General features: G+C 40.9%; 1 protein-coding gene across 1 annotated transcript; it reads left to right on the forward strand.

The window, feature by feature from the left end:
* Position 1: 1 nt before the first annotated feature.
* DAD1 (defender against cell death 1) lies at positions 2 to 20,392 on the forward strand. The gene is made up of 3 exons (XM_034993791.1): positions 2 to 297; positions 9,511 to 9,685; positions 20,158 to 20,392. The coding sequence occupies exons 1-2, from the start codon at positions 87 to 89 to the stop codon at positions 9,639 to 9,641; spliced, it is 342 nt and encodes a 113-aa protein (XP_034849682.1). The 5' UTR covers positions 2 to 86; the 3' UTR covers positions 9,642 to 9,685; positions 20,158 to 20,392.
* Positions 20,393 to 20,946: the final 554 nt, after the last annotated feature.

Genomic DNA, 20,946 nt, shown 5'->3' on the forward strand with positions numbered 1-20,946 from the left:
TGCGCAGGCGCCAAGGGTATATCCGGTGTGGTCGTTATTTCGCCAGGAGTTTGGGGATCGCAGGCCGGAGAACCGATTGTGTAGTCATGTCGGCGTCGGTAGTGTCGGTCATCTCGCGGTTCTTGGAAGAGTACTTGAGCTCCACTCCCCAGCGTCTGAAGTTGCTTGACGCGTACCTCCTGTACATACTGCTGACCGGGGCGCTGCAATTCGGTTATTGTCTCCTCGTAGGGACCTTCCCCTTCAACTCTTTTCTCTCGGGCTTCATCTCTTGTGTGGGGAGCTTCATCCTAGCGGGTAATGATTCTATACGTAATCGCAGTATATAACAATGTGTTTCCTTTGGTGCGCTGCTTTTATTCCCACAGCACTGTCTTTTATATCAGATCACCGCCTCGTGAAGTTATGAGAGGAGCCTGCATTGCCCTCTTTTGTGAGTGGGGAAATTGAGGCTCAGAAAGGTTGCAACAAGTCTAATACCAAACAGCCGCCTAGGAGATGGAATTCTGGAGAAACCCCCTTCATGCTGCTCAACTTGATGATCCACTTCACTTCATATTGGTCCAGGAAAACTCCATTTCAACTTTCACTTAGCTTTAACATACATTTAAAGTTGGTAGACCTTTAAAGTGGAAAACCCAACTCTGAAGCATCTCTGTCACCTCGGCCTAATCACTGCTAACCGCTAGTGAAACGGTTCAGTGAACAGTGTAAGAAATATATAGGTGGTTTGCTTGTTGAATCAGCCTTTACGTGACTTTGGCTTTTAGCTGCTCTTACTTCTTTCTTTTCTCTCTCTTTTTTTTTTTAAGATTTTATTTATTTATTTGACACAGAGAGAGCCAAGCAGGGGAGTGGCAGGCAGAGGGAGAGGGAAAAGCAGGCTCCCTGCTGAGCCGGATGTGGGTTCGATCCCAGGACCCTAGGATCATGACCTGAGCTGAAGGCAGATGCTGAACTGACTGAGCAACCCAGGCAACCCTCCTACTAATTTCTTGTGGATGAAGCTGTTACTTCATTGTCCTGAACTCAAGTTTTATTCACATAGCTCTATTTTATTTTTTTTATTTTTTATTTTTTTAAGATTTTATTTATTTATTTGAGAGAGAGAATGAGAGACAGAGAGCACGAGAGGGAGGAGGGTCAGAGGGAGAAGCAGACCCCCCGCCGAGCAGGGAGCCGGATGCGGGACTCGATCCAGGGACTCCAGGATCATGACCTGAGCCGAAGGCAGTCGCTTAACCGACTGAGCCACCCAGGCGCCCCAACACATAGCTCTATTTTAGCAGTATTATTCCGAAGCCCAGCATTTGATACCTTGTAGACTGCCATATTTAACAAGAGCTTACTGTCCATAATTTTTTGCCAAAATCTGACCTTTCTGGTCCAGTAGGAACTCAAGTGAATACTAAGTTCAGGCCTGGCCCATCAGAGTTAGCCAGTCCACTTTATAGGTGGCCACCAGATGGGCCTGTCCAGTCAGTGGTATTGCCTTCTCTCTGACCTTGAGAACATGGCAGAACTCTTTTTTTTTTTTTCCAGTGTGATTATTATCAGTCAGACCATCAATTGTATTTTGAGTCTAATACAAGATACTGGCTTTGAGGGTGCATCATGTTTATGTTTCTTGTCCTCAGTGAGTTTACAGTCTAGTTGGGGCATAGACAAAATATAGCTTTAGAATCATTTATAGTGCTTCTCTGCTTATAGATGTATGGAATGCTTTTTACACAAACGTTAGTTCAGGCTCATACCAGGGTTACTCTACCTTCTCTTTCAGAACTTAAAATAAGCCTAAGGACTTAATGACATGTGCACTAGCCTGGTCTGGAGTTGTAGAGTTAATAGCCTGTTAACTGGATATTTCATATGATCTTTGAGTTTTGTTTTTTTTTTTAAAGATTTTATTTATTTATTTGAGAGAGAGAGAATGAGAGACAAAGAGCACGAGAGGGAAGAGGGCAGAGGGAGAAGCAGACCCCCTGCTGAGCAGGGAGCCCGATGCGGGACTCGATCCCGGGACTCCAGGATCATGACCTAAGCCGAAGGCAGTCGCTTAACCAACTGAGCCACCCAGGCGCCCATGATCTTTGAGTTTTGTACTAGATGACCAAGACCCGGTTCTCTGTGGCAGCATCCTGGCTATCAGGAGTTCAAATGTTACCACCGCCATATACATCAGATAAGCTACCCTTTTTGTTTCAGATTCCTGACTTCCTACCCCGCACCCCCACGTCTCCACTGCTCCCTCCACCCCCCCTCCCAATCCGGACTGTTTGTGACTAAGAATTTTATTATCCAGACTGCAGAAGGAATTTTGAGAACCTCTAGTGACTTTTGTTTGATGATTTTGTCTTCCAGGTCTGTGAGAGTAGGAATGGGGTGGGGTCTAAGTTGATTGAAAAGAAAGTTTCTTGCTGAAGTCACCCTGGCTTCATAAGCCTCTTAAGGTTAAGAATGCCTCCTCAGGACTACATGGAAGAGTGTGATTTACTGAAGAGTGGGTGTGGACTACAGTTGTAGATTATTAGTGTGATAAAACCAGAAGATTTCTTTGAACAGATAATTTTTTCTTATGCCAAGTCCTGCTTTTGAGGCTGTTGTAGCTAAAAATGAATTGGCAGACTCCCCTCCTCCCCAGTCTTTGAAGAGAATGTCTAGTGAAAGGGCACAATAATAGTGGAGTCAGTATGGGGGACTGGGATTTCCAGAGTTGTTAGATAACAGGTAATTGGGCCAGAGAAATGAAAGTCGCTTCAGGAAAAGGAAGGATTCCTGACGATCTATGGTTAACATCAAAAGGTATCATTTGCATTTCTTTCGACAGCATTGCCCTTACTAGATCCTAACTTTTGTGCCATTTGTTAGCCCAGATCCTCAACAGGAGATGTTTTAATGGGAAATTTGAAATTTGGAATTTATCCTTTGTTGTGATTATTGGGAAGGGAAGCCTTGTACCTTATTTACTGTGCTGGGTTTCTCATTTTCCGGTGGTTGGTTTCCTGTTGGAAGAGAAGGGAGGAGGCCTGTTTAGCTGGAGAATGGGAATTGTAGGAGATAACGATGAAGGTTTAGGTAGTGCTGGATGCTAGAGCTTTGACAGGGCCAGGCCAAGGATTTTATTCTGTAGGTAATAGGAAAGCATCTAAGGATTTTATTTTATTTTTAAATTCAATTTTATTTATTTTTAAAAGTTTATTTATTTATTTAGTTAAGCAATCTCTACACCAACGTGGGGCTCGAACTTACAACCCTGAGACCAAAAGTTGCATGCTCTTCTGACTGAGCCAGCCATGCGCTTACCCCGCCCACCTTTTTTTTTTTCTTTAATTTGAGTAAGGGAGAGACTTAGAATTGTGTTAGCCTACACTAGATGAATTGGAGGGAAAAGTTGTTTAGTTTGGTTTCCTGATTTCTTTTTGGCAGTCTATTTTCTTCCATTCCTTCTGCATGTGTTAATTAAGCATATGCTCTTTGAAAATTGATCAGTATATTTTTAACCAATATAGAATGCTATCACACTTTAAAAAAAGCCTGGTGTTATTTGGTCTCTGGAAATGATCTGTTTACTTCTACTCCCTTATGGCTGGGAGACTTACCCATGGTTTTAAGAAGGAGCCAGAGATAGAAAATTGCCATTGAAATTTTTTTTCTTTTTTGGATCAACAGTGTAAAGTATAGTAAGCTTTAAAAGACAAATTTCAGATTTCCTTAGCAGCTGACTGTTTATCTTATGGTTAGATATCTCTAGCTGAGGACATCTGTCCCTTTGTTAGGGTATCATTCCCGTGTTGGCAGCCCTTCTAGTTTCCTTTTTTGCCTAAGTGAAATTCCTCTTTCTGCTCATTCAGAGTGCTATTTAGGAGCGATAAGTAGAAAACATGAAGACTGTTTTTTAAATAAGTCTTTGATCTTGAAATCAGTTAAGTCATTTTTACAACTTTTGTCTATTTTATTCTCTATATGAAACAGTTTTGGATTTTTTAAAAAAGATTTATTTATTTGAGAGAGAGCGAGTGTGCTTGAGAGGAGGGGAGGGGCAGAGGGAGAGAGAGAGAATCTCGAGCAGACTCCCTGTTGAGCAGGGAGCCAGATGTGGGGCTGATCTTACCACCCTGAAATCATGATCTGAGCTGAAATAAAGAGTTGGATGCTTAATCGACTGAGCCACCCAGGCTTTTTGGATTTAAAAAAAAATAGTTTTGTTTCTTCCAGTTTATAAATCCAAAAGCAGTGTGAATTTGAAAGGCAAGGACACCTAATCCAGAGTATTTTCTATCTCATGGGAGCTATTGGTCCATGTGGACTGGGGTCCAGCATTTCTTTGGGCATTATCTGTCAGATTTATGGGCCCTAGTATTATCTACCATAATTGCTCTCCAAGAGATTGGAGGTTTGCTAACCTTGTGCCTGAGAATCCTGTTTCTAAATCTTTCATAGCTGTTGCTAGCTCTCCATCGTTGGTGACTCAGGCTCTCAGTACCTTTTATCTAGACCACTGTAACCTTCCTCACTAGTCTCCCAGGCTTGATGTGACTTGCAAATGTGATCATGCCACTCCCTGTGGAAATACCAGTCTTGTGGTTCCCAGTGAAAAGTTAAAAATCTTTTTTGTGGCACCAGGTTTTTTCATGCTCTGGTCCCATCCATATCTCCAGCTTCATCTCTTACCTCTGCTTCTTCTGTACTTTATACCCCCGCATTACTGAGTTACTTGGTATTCTCTGAAGATGCTGTGATGTCTCAAGCTATTTTACCTTTGCTTGACTGCCTGGGAAATTCCTTCACTTCTTAGACAGCTCAGCTCAAGTGCTGCTTCCCTTTGGAACCCTTCCCTGACTCTTCCAGCATATTTGGGCCTTTTTTTCTGTATTTCTGTTTCACCTGTCTGTGGGGGAGAAGGAGGTAGGGAGGAAGGGTGGGAGAGAGGGAAGTGATACTGTGCTGTATTTGTTTGCGTGTCTTTCTTCTGGAAGGTGAGCCCCTTGAGGATAGGGGCTGTCTTTTCATCTTTGCATTGTTACTGCTTAACACTGTATATGTTAAATTGTGACTGCACCTATAATAAGTAAGTGAATACTAAGCAGTCCCCCCTAGTACCTAGTCGTGCTTATACCTGGTAGGCATCCAGTATATGTGCCAGATTCTCTGCCAAGGTACTGAGGATGAGCTGTGAGACACACAGACATGGTCTCTGCTGTCCCTGAGTTTATAACCTAGTGGGAGATACAGACAGATAATTGGATATAGTGCTGTGATGGAGAAGTCTTGGTGAAAATAGGAATACACATGGGCACTCAGCTTTGCTCAGTGGTCCTATAATACTTCCCTCATATGTTTGCTTTTCCAAAATATGCATCATAACTTCTCTCTTAACTCTTCCATATTTCCTGTTTTCCTTTGTTCTCAGTTGATGATCTTGTTTTATTTATTTATTTTTACTAAAAAGGTAGACAGGAATCCTTTCGTCTTCCCAGCGAGGGATCATAGCAGCTCATCTGCACTGGTACCCCCTTACTCTTTGACTTACTTCCCATGATAATGGTTGATGTGTTCCTTTCCTGTCCAATGCCAACTCCTTCACTTGGGCAGAAGAGCCGATGTTCTCTTGCTCCCTCAGGGACTCTCAACCTCTGCGATCATCTTTCCGTTCTGCATTATTAATATCTCTCTGCTGGATCATTCCCATCATATGAGCATGCTATAATATTGTCCAAATAAAAAAATGTTTATTTGGCCTAAGATACCCCTCCAGCTGCCATTCTCTTTCTTCCCAATCATCAGAGAATGCCATGAAAGAATAGTCTAGTTGCTCTTTTTGCTTTCTCACTTTTCATTCATTCCTCACCCCACTCTTGTGGTCTGTCTTCACCACTCCGGCTAAACTACTCTTGCCATCTTGCCAAATCTAATGGCCATTTCCCTCACCTTGCCTGAATGCACAGTGGCATTTAGCATTTAATATAGTTGGTTGCTGTCTTCTTTGTGAAGGACTTTCTTCTTGAAGCTTTTATAGCACTACACTCTCCTGGTTGTTCCTTCTCACCTCATTGGTTTTTCCTTCCTACTGTTTGTGCTAGGTGCTTCTCAGTCTGAGGACATGGTGCTAGACCCCTTGTGTTCTCTAATTCTTTTCCATAGATGAATTTAAATAATGTCTATATAACTACAGTTTACCACATTTATGTTTTTAGTTCTTACCCATTCCCTGCATTCCAAATTAGTAAATCCAGTTGCCCACTTGACAACTTCACTTGATGTCTGATATGAAACTCCAGGTTGAGGGGCGCCTGGGTGGCTCAGTCGTTGAATGTCTGCCTTCGGCTCAGGTCATGATCCCAGTGTCCTGGGATTGAGCCCCCCCATTGGGCTCCCTGCTCGGCGGGGAGCCTGCTTCTCCCTCTCCCACTGCCCCTGCTTGTGTTGCCTCTCTAGCTGTGTCTCCCTCTGTCAAATAAATAAATAAAAAACCTTTAAAAAAAAAAGAAACTCCAAGTTGAACCTTTCCACCCAGCCATCTGCCTCTTCACCAGTCAGTACGTTGGTTGAAGCCAAAACTTTAGGAGGTTGCCTTGATCCCTTATTTCTGTTACTTCCCACATCCATGTCATCAGCAAGCCCTGTCTTCTCCAAAATATAGCCTGTATCTCTTCGGTTCATTTTTACTACCATTACCTGACCCTTCAGCTCCTATGCAGTTCCTCTTTCTCTTTAACTCCATAAACCACTCTCTGCTGCAGTTCTAGCAACCTTAACAATTATAAATCAGATTATTTTACTCATCTGCTCAAAACTCTGAAATGCTTTGTTGCACTTAGAACTACATCCAGACTCTTTCCTGAAGCTTAACAGGATTTGGCCCTTGTCTCCCTCTTGCCCTTAATCACTGTAGTCTAGTTAGTCTGACCTGTTAAACCTAGAACATGCCAAGACTGTTCTTGCTACCTGGAATGCTCTACCCGCAGATCTTTGCATGGTTGGCTCCTGTCTTTCAAATTTTGGTCTTAAGTAGCACCTCTTAGAGAGATCTCCTGCGACTACCAAATAAAAATAGCTTCCCAGTCACTCTCTTATTATCTTTTATTTTCTTCATAGCACATATCACTACGTGATATTTTCTTGTTTATTTGCTTACTTATATGTTTCTCTCTACTAAAGTGTAAGTTTCTTGGGAGCCAGACTCTTGTTCTGTGCCATGTTCCCAGCACCTGGGACAATGCATGGCACATAATAGATGTTCAGTAAATATTTTGCTGGATGAATGAGCATTTAAGGAGATAGATTAAATTAGAACTGCTTAAATGAAGCAAGTTCCCTTAGGAGGTAGTAAATTTCTTTCCATCTTTGGAAGTGTTTAGGGAGAGAATGAAGGATCATTAAGTGGAGGAGCTTTTTCAACAGACTTTGCCATTTTTGTATCCCATTGCATCTGAGGGATAGGACACCCCTGTCAGTAACACAGGCTCTGGAAGGTTTGTAATTCTCCACCTGGGGAAGGCTTGTCAGATTCTGGACGCGATGAGTATACTTTGGAAAACTTCCCAGGTGATCATGCAGCCTCCCCCAGTATGCCCACCCCCACCTCCTCTTGGGCATTATGAATCAAAATGGGTGTTGGTCTTTATAACTTGAAGGTCTTTTCCATCTCCATAGGACTCTTTTATTCTTATGTTGTCATTAAAATAAGCTGGGTGACTGACCACAGTAACCATACACATCAGTTCATTACCTTATTCACCCTCCTGGAGAGCTTCTCTTGACCCTCATATTTCCTGAAACACTACTCTATCTCTACCCTCCATCTCAATAGCCACTGTTAATAGTTTGGTGTCTCTTTCTCCAAATTTTTCCTAGGTTTCAACTAAAAGAAATGAGAAAATAATGATACCTATTTTTTTCTTAAGAGAAATATGGAATGGAATAATTTTTTGGCTTTTTTTCCACTAATATATCTTGGATATTTTTACTGTCAGCATGTAGAGAATTCTTTCTTTTTTTTTTTTGAATAATTGCATGGGATTTCATTGCATGTCTGTAGTGTAATTTATTGAAATAATCCCCTTGATGACATTTGGACTCTCTTCACTTTTTTTCAACTTTATGAACATGCTGTTAGAAATTCTTTGTTCTGTGAGATGAATTCCTTATTCAAAAAGTAAAAACATTTTAAATATTAATGGATATTGCCAGCTCTCCCAAATGGATGAACCAGTCTGTCCTCTCCACAGCAGGATTTTAATTGGTTGTCCTTGCTTCAATCAATGTCCTTCATATTTTGAAGGATCCAGGTGCTTGAAAAGATCAGTGGTGTTTCCACAGTGTTTACATGCTTAGACATAATGAAAACTGTTGCCGTGGTAATGGCCTCTGGAGAGCTAGTCTGGTAGTTTTCTGATCTTTGGGTTAGATGTCAGTTCAGTTTTCTTTCTTGATTGTGATGGAATGGATGCTAGCCTGAAGCGAATTTGGGTTTTCTTAAGTAGCGTAATTATTTAACACAGGCATAAAGATATTTTGGGAAAGTGTACTCTTGGAGCTTCCTTTTCATGTCAGGTGGTGACCGTGGCTAATGTATCAGGTTGGCATCTTCAAGGATGTAGAATGTGGCAGGAGAAAGTTCTTTGTCAAGGTTATATAGTTTAGGTCTCTTGCATTTTTTGAGAGGAGCAGCTGCTAGAACTTTAAGATCACAGCTTATAATTATGAGGTCCTCATAGATTAGCATCTTATATTTGTACTGTGTGCTTTCCAATATTATACACATTTTATTAGAAAATAATTCACAGTTTTACAACATTGTGTCATTCAGCCCAGCTTTGTTACTTTGTTACTGCCTCACCTGCATCCCAGTTGAGGTATAATTATAAACTTAAATCGGGAGATGAGAGAGTTCTGAAGATATTTTGGTTATATGTATCTTTTTCTGAGTAAGCTTTTGGTTTTTAGCCTGAGAAGTCATATTTTTTTCTTTTAACTTTAACAAGAGCGTAAAACATAAGTGTATAATCATGAATTCCTAAATTTGCCCATCTAGCCAGCACACAGAGCAAGCTACAGAACGTTCCCAGCACCCTAGAGACCTCCTCCTTGTACTTCCCTAGTCATTCCTCCTCCTGTGAAAGATAAAAACCACTATCCTGGCCTGTATTACCATAGATTGGTTGGCCTCGTGTTAAGCTTTATATATATGGAATCATACAGCATGTCTTTTTTGTGTCTGAGTTGTGTTGCTTAACATTGGTATTTGTGGAATGCATCCATATTGTGAAGTTCGTTTTTACTGCTAAATGGTATTTTATTGTGTGCATATGCCATAATTTACCCATTTTACTGTTGCGAGACATTTAGAGTGTTTCTAGTTTGGGGCTATCATGGGTATCATTCCTTTGGATGCACTTATGTATCATTTCTGTTAGAATTATTGGGACATAGGGTATGGGTGTGTTCATTAGCGGTCATACTTGTTTTATATTTCTAGATAATCGTTTTCATCTTTTGCTTCTTGTGCAGTTTGCCTCAGGATACAGATCAACCCACAGAACAAAGCGGATTTCCAAGGCATCTCCCCAGAGCGAGCCTTTGCTGATTTTCTCTTTGCCAGCACCATCCTGCACCTTGTTGTAATGAACTTCGTTGGCTGAATTATTCCCATTTATTTAATTGGGGAGTAGGAGACTAGAAGAATGTAAGTACTGATCATATCCCTTGTCCCGTAATGTTGATTTTGGGAATAGAAATTGAGTGTGGCTGGTTTTGATTATGGTTACCAAGGTTCCCATATTGCTGATAAGACACTTGGAAGAATTTTCTATAAGAATGCAAAGTATGCATTAATATCATCATGATTCATCAGTGCTGCCTTTCTTGGTCATTGCCTTCCCTTTTCACTGTTTTGCAGATCATTAAGATAACAAAATAAGTTTGCCTGTAGCTAATACATTAATATCTACATCAATAACTCCATGAAAACAACTAAGGTCTTGGGAGAGACGTAAATTGTAGCTTCTGCCTGTAGATTTGCTCTGTAATTTTTTTTTCTGATTTTGATCTCAGATAACTTTAAATGCGGGGCCATTGTCCCCCCTGGTACCTAGTCTAGTGCTTATACCTGGTAGGCATCCAGTATATGCTGAATGAATGACTATGGCCACTTACTAATAATTTGTGTGCTGAAGTGGAAATAAATGAAGATATTGGATTAGCTTGGGAGAAGACTTTAAAATCTAGGATGAGATGTCATTTGGTTCATTTGCCATTTTCCCTTTATTCACAGTAGAGCTCCTTATTTTCTAAATAAACTTACGTAGAATCTCAGTGTGTAAAACGGCAATGGTGCCAGAATTGTTCTGATTGACAGAGTTGAGAAGCCCTCTCTGCTTGGTCTTTCTTTCAGGGGTGATATGCCCTTCCCTGTATCCCTCCCTTCCAGGCAGAATCCTAAATCTCTAAGAAGTACATGAGTGTTTTCCAAACTGTATGTCGATGCTGTTATTTTGTATATGAGAAAAAGGGGGCCTTCCGTGGCCACACAGCTAAGAGGTTTCAAAGTAGTGCCTTAGCCAGTGGTGCTCTTGGCCTAGTGCTCTTCCAGTAGCCCACCTAGCTTCCTGATGAATGAATGGGCTCTTTTCTGTGCCTTTCCACTACAAAATTTAGTGTTGTTGCTGTTGGGTGGCAGACAAAAAAAGAACTTAGGAAACGTTATCTTTTTTGGGGGAAGAATTTCCCAGAATGGACCTCTTTCTGTCACTACTTAGAAATCTATCATTTTTTACTAATCAGCAATATAATGCATGAATTAGCAACCATGTACAAAGTGTATGCAATAATGTGACAAGGGCTGTACATCAGTTTTGGCATAAATGAATCTGTTAACTGACAATGTTCTGTGAATTCTTTCCATTATTGATAATAGCCTCAAAAACAGTTCTGTTAATTCAGGTAAGGTTTCATTTTTGGTAGTGGTAAGTTCTGTGGTTTATTTCAGTGAAAAAGTTTGAGAAGTACTTCTTTCTACTATTCTTTAATTTTTAAAAATTTATTTATTTGACAGGGAGAGCACAAGCAGGGGGAGCAGCAGAGGGAGAGGGAGAAGCAGGCTGCCCACTGTTCAGGGAACCCAATATGGGGCTTGATCCCAGGGCACTGGGATCATGACCTGAGCTGAAAGCAGACGCTTAACCGACTGAGCCACCCCGGTGTCCCTCTTTCTACCTTCTGAGTTTGTATAAATATTGAGAACTCACTTGGAAACTATTTTAAAAGTGTTTTGGCACACTATACATAGAGCTGAGTTATATACAATTTAGCTCTTTGGACACCTGGTCAGGACTTGAGTTGTCCCCTGTCCCTCCCCTTACCACACCTTCTTTGTGCCAGTCAGTGCCTTGTTACCGGGAAAGTAGGAGAGAAGGCGTATAAACACAGCAGTTAAAATTTAGCACAGTTATGGGGTGCCTGAGTGGCTCAGTCGTTAAGCGTCTGCCTTTGGCTCAGGTCATGAGCCCAGGGTCCTGGGATCGAGTCCCACATCAGGCTCCCTGCTTGGTGGGAAGCCTGCTTCTCCCTCTCCCACTCCCTCTGTTTGTGTTCCTACTCTCACTATCTCTGTCTCTGTCAAATAAATAAATAATTAAAAAAAAAATTCACAGTTAAAGCCACACCAAAGATCCGAACACAGTGCTGTGGGAGTCCAGAGAAGGGAGCTATTTGCCATTTGGGAGTGGAGGCAGCAGACAAAGTGTCTGAGAATAATAACTCCTTGACCAAAGCTAGAAAACCAAACCACTAACATTGTCCTTCACTTGGCAAACCTCATGAGTCACTCATGGGCTCTCTGATATTAACCTTGCTGGAAAGGTCCTAAGTCTTCTGACTGCCTTACTTTAGATTACTAAAATTATTTTTTCTAGATGAGTCATGTGTATGCTTAGGAAGGGAACAGAGCAAACAATTCAAGGATGTTCTGTAGGCTCAGGGAGATACCAAATCATGGAAAATGATTTCCTAGGGCTGTCGTGATTGGAGGAGGACTCTGCTGCTTAGTATTTCAAAATTATGACAAAAACAGAGACAAAAAAGCAGGCTCAGCAGGAACTGCATACTGCAGACCATATTAACATCTTATGGCCACCTGTTCATTTGGGAATTATGGGCCCAAGGTACGGCAAAATCCTCCAATGACCGAGTACAGTGTTAAATCATTCTATAGACCATGTGCTCATTGAAAAATCCTCCTCTCTGGGACACTGCCCAAAAGGTTTTTCACAGAGATCTTTCATTTGACATAAGTTATACTGTCCTGCCTTTAATATTTTTTAAACGTACATCAATTTGCCCTTCTTGTGTGCCTCTAACTCAGCTCTATGTATAGTATGCCAAAACACTTTTAAAATCGTTTCCAAGTGAGTTCTCAATATTTATACCAACTCAGAAGGTAGAACAAAACAGATTGAACATTCTCCATATCTGCCAAGTATATTGAGGGCTGGGTGTAAAAAGAATAAACATCTATAATGTACTCCTCTTACATGAATTGGGGGATGACATTTAAAACCAGCAGCTACTCTGAAAAAGGCAGATCAAAAGAAAATGGCATTGAGTTAAAAAGATAAATTTATTCAAGGAGAAGTAAATAAATTAACAGATAGAGCTCACCATGGGTCAGGCTTTAAATGCTTCTTGTTCTGTGTCTTTATTTTCAAAATAACCTCATGAGGATAGGTTTGCTAATTCCATTTATAGGTAAGAAATCCAGTCTGACTTCAGAAAAATTTTTTTATACCCTATTTTTCTTAAGTTCGTTTACTATAAAGTAGTTGACAGTTGCAGTGTTAAAGAAATGTGTTTAAAAAGTTAGTTATTACTGTTCTCCCCTTATCATTTTCCTTCTTTGCTCTTACTATGATAGTTTAAAAAATACGGAAAAGTACAGAGAATAATGTAACCAACCGCTAGGAGGAATTAAGATTTTGAACAGATTAGGGGCTCCTGGGTGGCTCAGTTGGTTAAGCTCAGGGTCCTGGGATCAAGCCCTGCCTCAGGCTCCCCGCTCAGCGGGAAGTCTGCTTCTCCCTTTCCCGTTGCCCCTCCTCCTTGCTCCTGCTTGCACTTTCTCTCTCTCTCCCTCAAATAAGTAAATCTTAAAAGATTTTGAGCAGATTAGACATTGTAGATTGAGCTAAAGTTCCCTTTGAATCCCTCTCTAGTCCCTTTCCTTCCTTCTGCTATAAGACCTGAGCTTCATGACAGTTTCTTTCAGCCAGGACTAATGTAAAACCTAGGTCTGTTAACATAGCTTTTTCCAACCTTCAGCCTTTGTGGTCTTTGAAAACACATCCTATGGTTGCAAGCACTCAGTTGGCAGCACTGGTTTATATAGGTGGCTGTCCCAGGGGCCAAGAATCAACTCATATTTATTTTTTTATTTTTGTTTTTATTTTTTAAATGATACTTACTTTGAGATTACTTTATTTTTAAGCCGTCTCCACACCCAACATGGGGCTCGGACTCATGACCCTGGGATCAGGAGTTGTATGTTCTACCGACTGAGCCAGCCAGGTGTCCCACTCATGGTATTTTTTTTAGATTATCATAAAAATGAAAATGCAAAAGTAAAAAATGCTCCTCGTGAGCTTCGGAGTTGTTGATCAGTGTCTGTCACTTAGGTGGCTGTAAATCTGCTTTGAATGAATGTCTGATGCGGAAGTTCAGTAGATTTGAATATATTAAAATTTACATAGTATCTAAATATTTCCTGTGTTGTTTCTTCATGTCTCTTTGTGAAAGTTTTTAAAAAAATTGTCAGCTTATCTAAGGGGTTTTGAAGGGAAGTGAAGAGAAGAGGGACATAGCTACATTGGGTCACGGTTTGGGAAGGAAAATTCCTGATGACATACATGGTCGCTGGATCTGAGGGAAAGTGAACCAGGCAGAAAGGGACAAGCCTGAGCTTGGAAATAAGCTCAGCCTAGAGGGAGGTTGTTTGCCAAATGCTCAAATGCTTGTGTTAAAATTTTGTTAGTGTTGCTTTGTTTTTATAATGGAGGCCACAGATCTTTAAAAATTCATAGTATTTAATCCTGGTTGGAACAAGGGGACTGACAGGACTGGGCCGAACAGAACTCTGACGGGCAGTGCTATTTACAAATAATTGCTGTTGACTTTTCGAATTTATCAGTAAAGTACAATAGTCCCCTCTTATCTGTGGAGGAAACATTCCAAGACCCCCAGTGGATGTAGTACTGAACCCTACATATACTAGTGTTTTTCTTATATATATATATACCTATGATAAAGTTCAGTTTGTCAGGCACAGGAAGAGATTAATAACAGTTACTACTAACAAAATAGAATAATTGTAATAATATACTGGAATTAAAGTTTTGTGAATGTGTGATCAGAATCTCTTACTGTCCTGTGTTCACCCGTCTTGTGATGATGTGAGATGAGAAAATGCCTACATGATGAGATAAAACGAGGGGAATGATGTAGGCGCTGTGACCTAGCATTTGGCTACGTTTACCTGACAGTATGTCAGAAGGTGGGTCATCTGCTTCTCCTGTGATAGACTGCAGTAACTTTAACTAGGAATACGGGGGTACTAGTGTGTAGTGTCCTAGAAAATTACCTCTGGAAGGGAATCTAAATATTATTCTTTAGGCTCTGCTGCCACCTAGTGGGGTTGTACGTTTCAAATGCTGAGAATGTACTATGAAGCAAAAGAAAAGTTGAGTTGTGGGGGGGAAACCACCGATAGCTTTGTGATAAAATCTAGTTTATTTCTAGTCACATGAGGGCAGCAGAGGTCCAAGTGGGCTTAGATGCTGGGTGGGGGTTGCTTTACATTCTGACCAGAGGTGAGCAGTGTGGAGTTAAGGCACAAAAGGTCATGCAATCCTAAAGTGGTTTAGGGATTTTGTTACCCAGGGAAGACCTCAAGTGCATGGAGACCCACAGATTTTCCCTTTGTTTCTTTTTCTTACCTTGTCAGTTCGAGAGCTCCTTTTTTTAGTTCATTCTAGGCCCGTTTTTGCTCCCATCATGACTTCCACTGGTAATAATCTTTAATTTTTTGTTTGGGGGGAGCTGTTTAGTTCTTATTCCACTTTCTCTTTGACATTTCATCTTATATTGAATTAGATCTAGCCACCAAGTAAGTTCCCAGAAAGGGAACTATTTTAAATTTGAGGAACGTATTTTGAGCTAAGCACATAGTATGATCTTTTTTTTCCCAACCCCCTTTTTCTCCAGTTGGAGGAGATGAATTCTTTAGCCATTATTCTTAAAACCCTGAATCTGCTTATTTTATTTACTAAAAAGCCACTAATTAATGACTAATTAGTGATTGAGCTCTATTTTGTATTTGGTCTGTTTAAAGCTACCCATAAAAAAAATAATTAAGTATTGTGTTTATGAAGTTCATTACTGCCCTAATTCCTTGCGTTCTGTCTCTGTCCTTGCAGCTTGGATGATTCCTTCTCCGTGTCATCCCTGCCCCCAAGTCGTATAGGATTCTCTTCTGGGGCCCCCTGTGTACATCACTAATGCTGCCCTTAACCAAGAGTTATGAAACTGTTCATTCGCTTTCCTGTCTCTCCCACTGAACTCTTGAATTTCCTGAAGGCTTAGCACAGGGCTAACAGTCACTGTGCATGTTTGTTGAATGAGTGTATGAATAAATAATTTCAACTCTAAGAAAGTGCTATAAAAATAGCTAAATCAGTAGTTATATGGATGCTAAGACATGGGAAATGCTGTGGAAGAAGGAAGCCAAGGAAAAAATTCGTAGGAAGGGCTGTAGGGTGGGGCGTAAGCATGAGACTAGAAATTGGAAGACCTGCATTGTAGATTTTGCTCTGTTAACTAGTTGATTGGACACATAAGCTTGTTTCTGAGGCCCAGTTTCCCTGTCTGCACAGTGAGGGAATTGGCCTGGATATTCATCAGTCTCTTACAGCTGCTACAGCCTGTGATTATTAGAATTCATGATAGTTCTCATTGTATGTCAGGTGATTCGTGCCATTTGTGTGGATCATCAGTTGAACTTGGTTTTTTTTTTTTTCATCAGTTGTTGCTTTTTATCCATATTACCAGATTTCCATCATCCATTCACAGGAGGTGGAAAGTTAGTGTGGCTGTATGTAACAAAATGCACAATGTGTAAGACCTTTTACAAAATTAGATAACATTTATAAAATGTTTTATACTTATCACATTATTAGGCTTGTGAGACTTACATACACTCTTAGAAACGTTAACCCATGTGATCCTCATGGTCCACCCTATGATGGAGGTAGTTGAATAGTAGTATTCCCATTTTACACATGAGGTGATTAACCCTTGGTGAAGGGGTGCCTGGGTGGTGCAGTTGGTTAAGTGTCAACTCTTGGTTTTGGCTCAGGTCCTGATCTCAGGGTTGTGGGACTGAGCCCCGCATTGGGTTCCATGCTCAGTGTGGAGTAGGTTAAAGCTTCTCTCTCCCCCTTTCCTCCTGCCCTTCCCTGCCTTGCTTGCGTGCTCTCTCTCTCAAATAAATAAATAAGTCTTAAAAAAAAGCCCCACAAAACCTTGGTGAAATTTACATTTATTTGTTTAAAGGTTTTGTTTGTTTATTTGACAGAGAGTGGACAAGCAGGGGGAGCGGGAGTGGGAGAGGGAGAAGCAGGCTCCCTGCTGAGCAGGGAGCCCAATGTGGGGCTCGATCCCAGGACTCTGGGATCATGACCTGAGCTGAAGGCAGATGCTTAACCCACTGAGCCACCTAGGCGCCCCTGAAATTTACATTTTTAAAAAGTAAAAGTAAAATCTATATCCAATGTGAGGCTCGAGCTCATGACCCCAGGGTCAAGAGTCCCATGCTTCACCGACTGAGCCAGCCAGGCTTCTCAACCCTAGTAAAATTTAGATTAACTTGTCCAGGCTTTAGAGCTAATAAGTGACCGAGTGGGAACTTGATAACAGACATTTTGACTCTAAACTTTTATATTCCTTCTCCTTTATTACATTCAGAGACTTTTGGATGATGAATATCTACATCTTCTTGTTAAAAGGTTTTCATTAAAAATATTAAACTTATCTTTTCTCAGTGGGAAAAACTTAGGAGAGATGATAAGAAAAGATGAAGGCAGGCTATCTAAAATGTTTCTGTGGGGCGCCTGGCTGACTCTGTTGGAAGAGTGTGCAGCTCTTGATCTCAGGGTCATGAGTTCGAGCCCCACATTGGGTATAGAGATTACATACATACATACATACATACATTCATAAATTAAAAAAAAAAGATGTGTCTGCAAAGTCGGTCATCTTGGGTTCAGAAGACATGCAAGAGAATGCAGATCAGGAGATCTGACTTTATCCAGAGAGGATGATGTTAGGCTCAGTGCTCTCCAGTAGAACTCTGCAATGTGGAAGTGTTCTAAGTCTGCGCCATCCAGTATGGTAGCTACTAGTCACGTGGTTTTGTTTTTTTTGTTTATAAAAAGATTTTATTTTTAAGTAATCTCTACATTCAGCGTGGGGCTCGAATTTACAACCCTGAGATCAAGAGTTGCGTGCTCAAAAAAAAAAAAGTCAAATACTCTACCAACTGAGGCACTGCATTTTTAATTTTATTTAATTTTAACTAAGTTTAAATAGCCACGTATGGCTGGTGGCTTCAGTGTTAACACAGCCCTGGACAGATCTGTTAAACTATCAGGTTATCGCTTCCTCATCTATAAAAAGAGAGGATCAGACCAGTTGATCTGCAAAGCTCCTGCCGTCTTTAGAAACACATGATTTGTGCCTTCTGAAATTGTGATTCAGATTGAGCTCGGAACCTAGAATTTCTGCAGAATGGTCTTGACCACATTTTCTCTAATTCCATCATTAATTGGGTGACCAGGATATCCAGGATGAAATGGGTTTGAAGGAAAATCAGTATTTGAGTGTATCTGCCCAGTGCTGGTGTCTGAATAGAGACATTGCTGGAGAATACAGATCCCAAATAGAAATGACCCTGTCTGGCATTATCTTTTGTATCTATACAGAGAATAATTATTTTTAACTTTGTGTTGTGCCTGGCTTTCTTTTAAGATGATGAGAACAGACTGATCAGATGGCACGGTCTTTTCTGCATGGGTGAAATAGACTGACGAAGTCATGTGAACTTTTCTCAGTAGGTTCTTCCATTTTGCATGTCTCGATCTCATGGGAAGCAGTTTTATTAGTTTCCTGAAACCTTTATTCCCTGGTTAGCAGTTGAAGCATTCTTCTGAGCTGTTGCATAGTCCAGTTTTGTTGAGTTAACATTTCAAAGAATCCTAGATCCTCTGCTTTTAGAATAGTATCTGGTAAATGTACTTTTGTCTTAAAAGAAGGGAGCACATCTTTGTTAAGTAGAATTTTCTGAAAACCATTATCAAAGAGATTTAATCTCATGAGTCATTTTTGCCTTCTAAATGGACCAGCCGCAGTATCTTGGATTTGTTTAACTGTTTTAATACCAGAGAAGCTCAGAACTTGACTTTTGTACTAAACTAGGATTTCTTTTATAATTCTGTGTCAAGGCTCCTCACTGAAATGGCCCTATGCTCTAGTCTGCTCTCACCTTGGCCATTAGAACTGATGCATTCATAGCTCATAGTCTGTAGCCAGAGAGTTTGCTTTAAGAAATTTGATGGAGTAGGGCACCTGGCTGGCTCAGTCCATGGAGTATGCAACTCTTGATCTCTGGGTTGTGAGTTTGAGCCCCATGTTGGGTGTAGAGATTACTTATTTAAAAAAAAAAAAAACCACAATCTTAAAAAAAATTTGATGGAGTGAATAGGTGAGTTTTAATAGGCCTGTTTGTTCTTGGTTGGCCTGCGAATGCTTTTTGTTCCCTGTTTTTTGCTCTTTCTTTTTCTCACAATTCTGATGTAGGAATGTTTCTACAGTTTTATATCATTTCTCTAAGTACCATTGTTAGTGAAATAAAAGCACTCTGGCTAGAAGTCTAATAAGATCTTTCCTTTAAGCTCTGATGCTAGAATCTGCAGGTCACCAGAACCAGTACACAGATAAGGTGTGGTGCCTTATAACCTGCCAGGGTAGCCCAGCTCTTCTGAAAGGTAGTGTTTTCCCATCTTTTTCAAGTCATGACACCCAGAGAAGATTGCAGTATTTTAATGGCACAGTGCAGGAAAAATGGCTGCTGATGGCCAGAAATATTGGAGCCCCTAAGGCTAAGGGTCACTTTCTGGCCGCACCCATCTTGCCGGGCACTAGGCGGGCCGCTCTCGTGGAGGGACTGGAAAGGAAGTCTGAGTTTGCTGGGGAGGGCTCTGTCTCACAGTGTACAGATCGCAATCTTGTGCAGCCTGCAGCAACGTGGCTGCTTCTCCTAGAGTTATCCTCCACCTTCTTGCCAAAAATAACCTATTGTTCAATTAAAATGAAATTATTTCTTCTATTTTGGTCCTTGGTTAAATCTGAGATTGGGAATTTTTCTCTACTTTTTCTCTCTTGAATTCTTCCTTTTACCCCCTATTCTCCAACTGAAATTTAATGCTTTGTATGCTTTCTCCATCCAGAAAAGCCCTTTAGGCTAAGTTGCAGCCCCCTCACCTCCCAAGAGTTTGTGAGCTAGAGAGGTCAGAGTGACTTGTATAAAGTCGTGCACCTTATTGATTTATTTTGTTTGAAGATTTTATTTATTTATTTGACACAGAGAGACACAGCGAGAGAGGGAACACAAGCAGAGGGGGTGGGAGAGGGAGAAGCAGGCTTCCCGCTGAGCAGGGAGCCCGATCCCAGGACCCCGGGATCATGAACTGAGCCGAAGGCAGATGCTTAACCACTGAGCCACCCAGGCGCCCCAGTCGTGCACCTTATTAACTGCAGAGCTGGAGTTAGAACCCACGCCTGCAATTCCTAGTAAGTTTTGCCTTGGTGTGCTTGGGATTCAGATTGGAACATTCATTTTTATGGATACCTTTATAAAATGTTCTGTGAAAAATATTTGCTTTAATCTGGTTGTTCTAGCTGGCTTAAATACTGTTTGGAATTTGGGAACCCCATAATTATCTTTGTGGGTTCAGAATTTAGATTGAAGGATTTGGGGCCCTGTCTTGTAGTATCGTTTAAGACATTTTTAAAAACCTTGAATGTCTCTCTTACCTTTCTGCTTCTTTCTTTTAGGTTCGCTTTTTGATTTCCTCTGCTTGAGAGCTTTGAGATGGCAACTTGGACACGTGGATTTTCTTCAGATTTATAGTTACCGATTCTGATTTGGAATGTAGGTGGAGAGCCCAGAGAAGCTCCCTTGCTTCTGTGTTAGAGCAGCTTTGTAATGAGCATTTATTACCATGACCTCTGCTTCCCATTAAGTGTAACCTTTTTGCCTTCCAAATTAAAATACTCCATGCCACTCCTTCCTGTGCCTCTGGCTCTTTTTTTTTTTTTTTTTTTAATTATTGGTATTAAAATCCCTCTTTCCCTCAGTCCCTCTGCAAAGCTCTTTAGGAGCTGATAACTTGCAACTGTGAATCTACTTCCCTGTTTTCATTAAGTGTATCTGAAGTTAATGACAAAAAGCAGTGCTGACAACCCCGGGAAATGACAGTCCTTTGTCTTTTCCCTGAGGCTGGTAATCCTTTACTAATCCTTCACTCGTTACAGGTGGTTCTGTGCTTATGACACAATGCATTCCTGGAACTGCATCATTAAGCACTTTGTTAGAAATTGAACTGAGCGGGTGCTTGCACATTTACATCTGTTTCAACTTGCTTTCGTGGTGAAAAGTGAAATATGTAATATGCAGTGTCAGCTGAGTGCAAAAAGTGAGGGTTGTATATATGTTTGTTGATAGGAAATAGTCTTCTCCAAACCACTTGCACAAATATTCTCTCCTTTTGTTCTTGCAACTGTCTCGGGGGTTCTAATCCTCATTAGATGTGGGAAGAAACTGAAGATCCGAAGTCCCGACAC

The sequence above is a fragment of the Mirounga leonina genome, unplaced genomic scaffold, assembly GCF_011800145.1.
Source record: "Mirounga leonina isolate KUSES-001 unplaced genomic scaffold, KU_Mleo_1.0 Mir_91, whole genome shotgun sequence".
NCBI lineage: Eukaryota > Metazoa > Chordata > Mammalia > Carnivora > Phocidae > Mirounga > Mirounga leonina.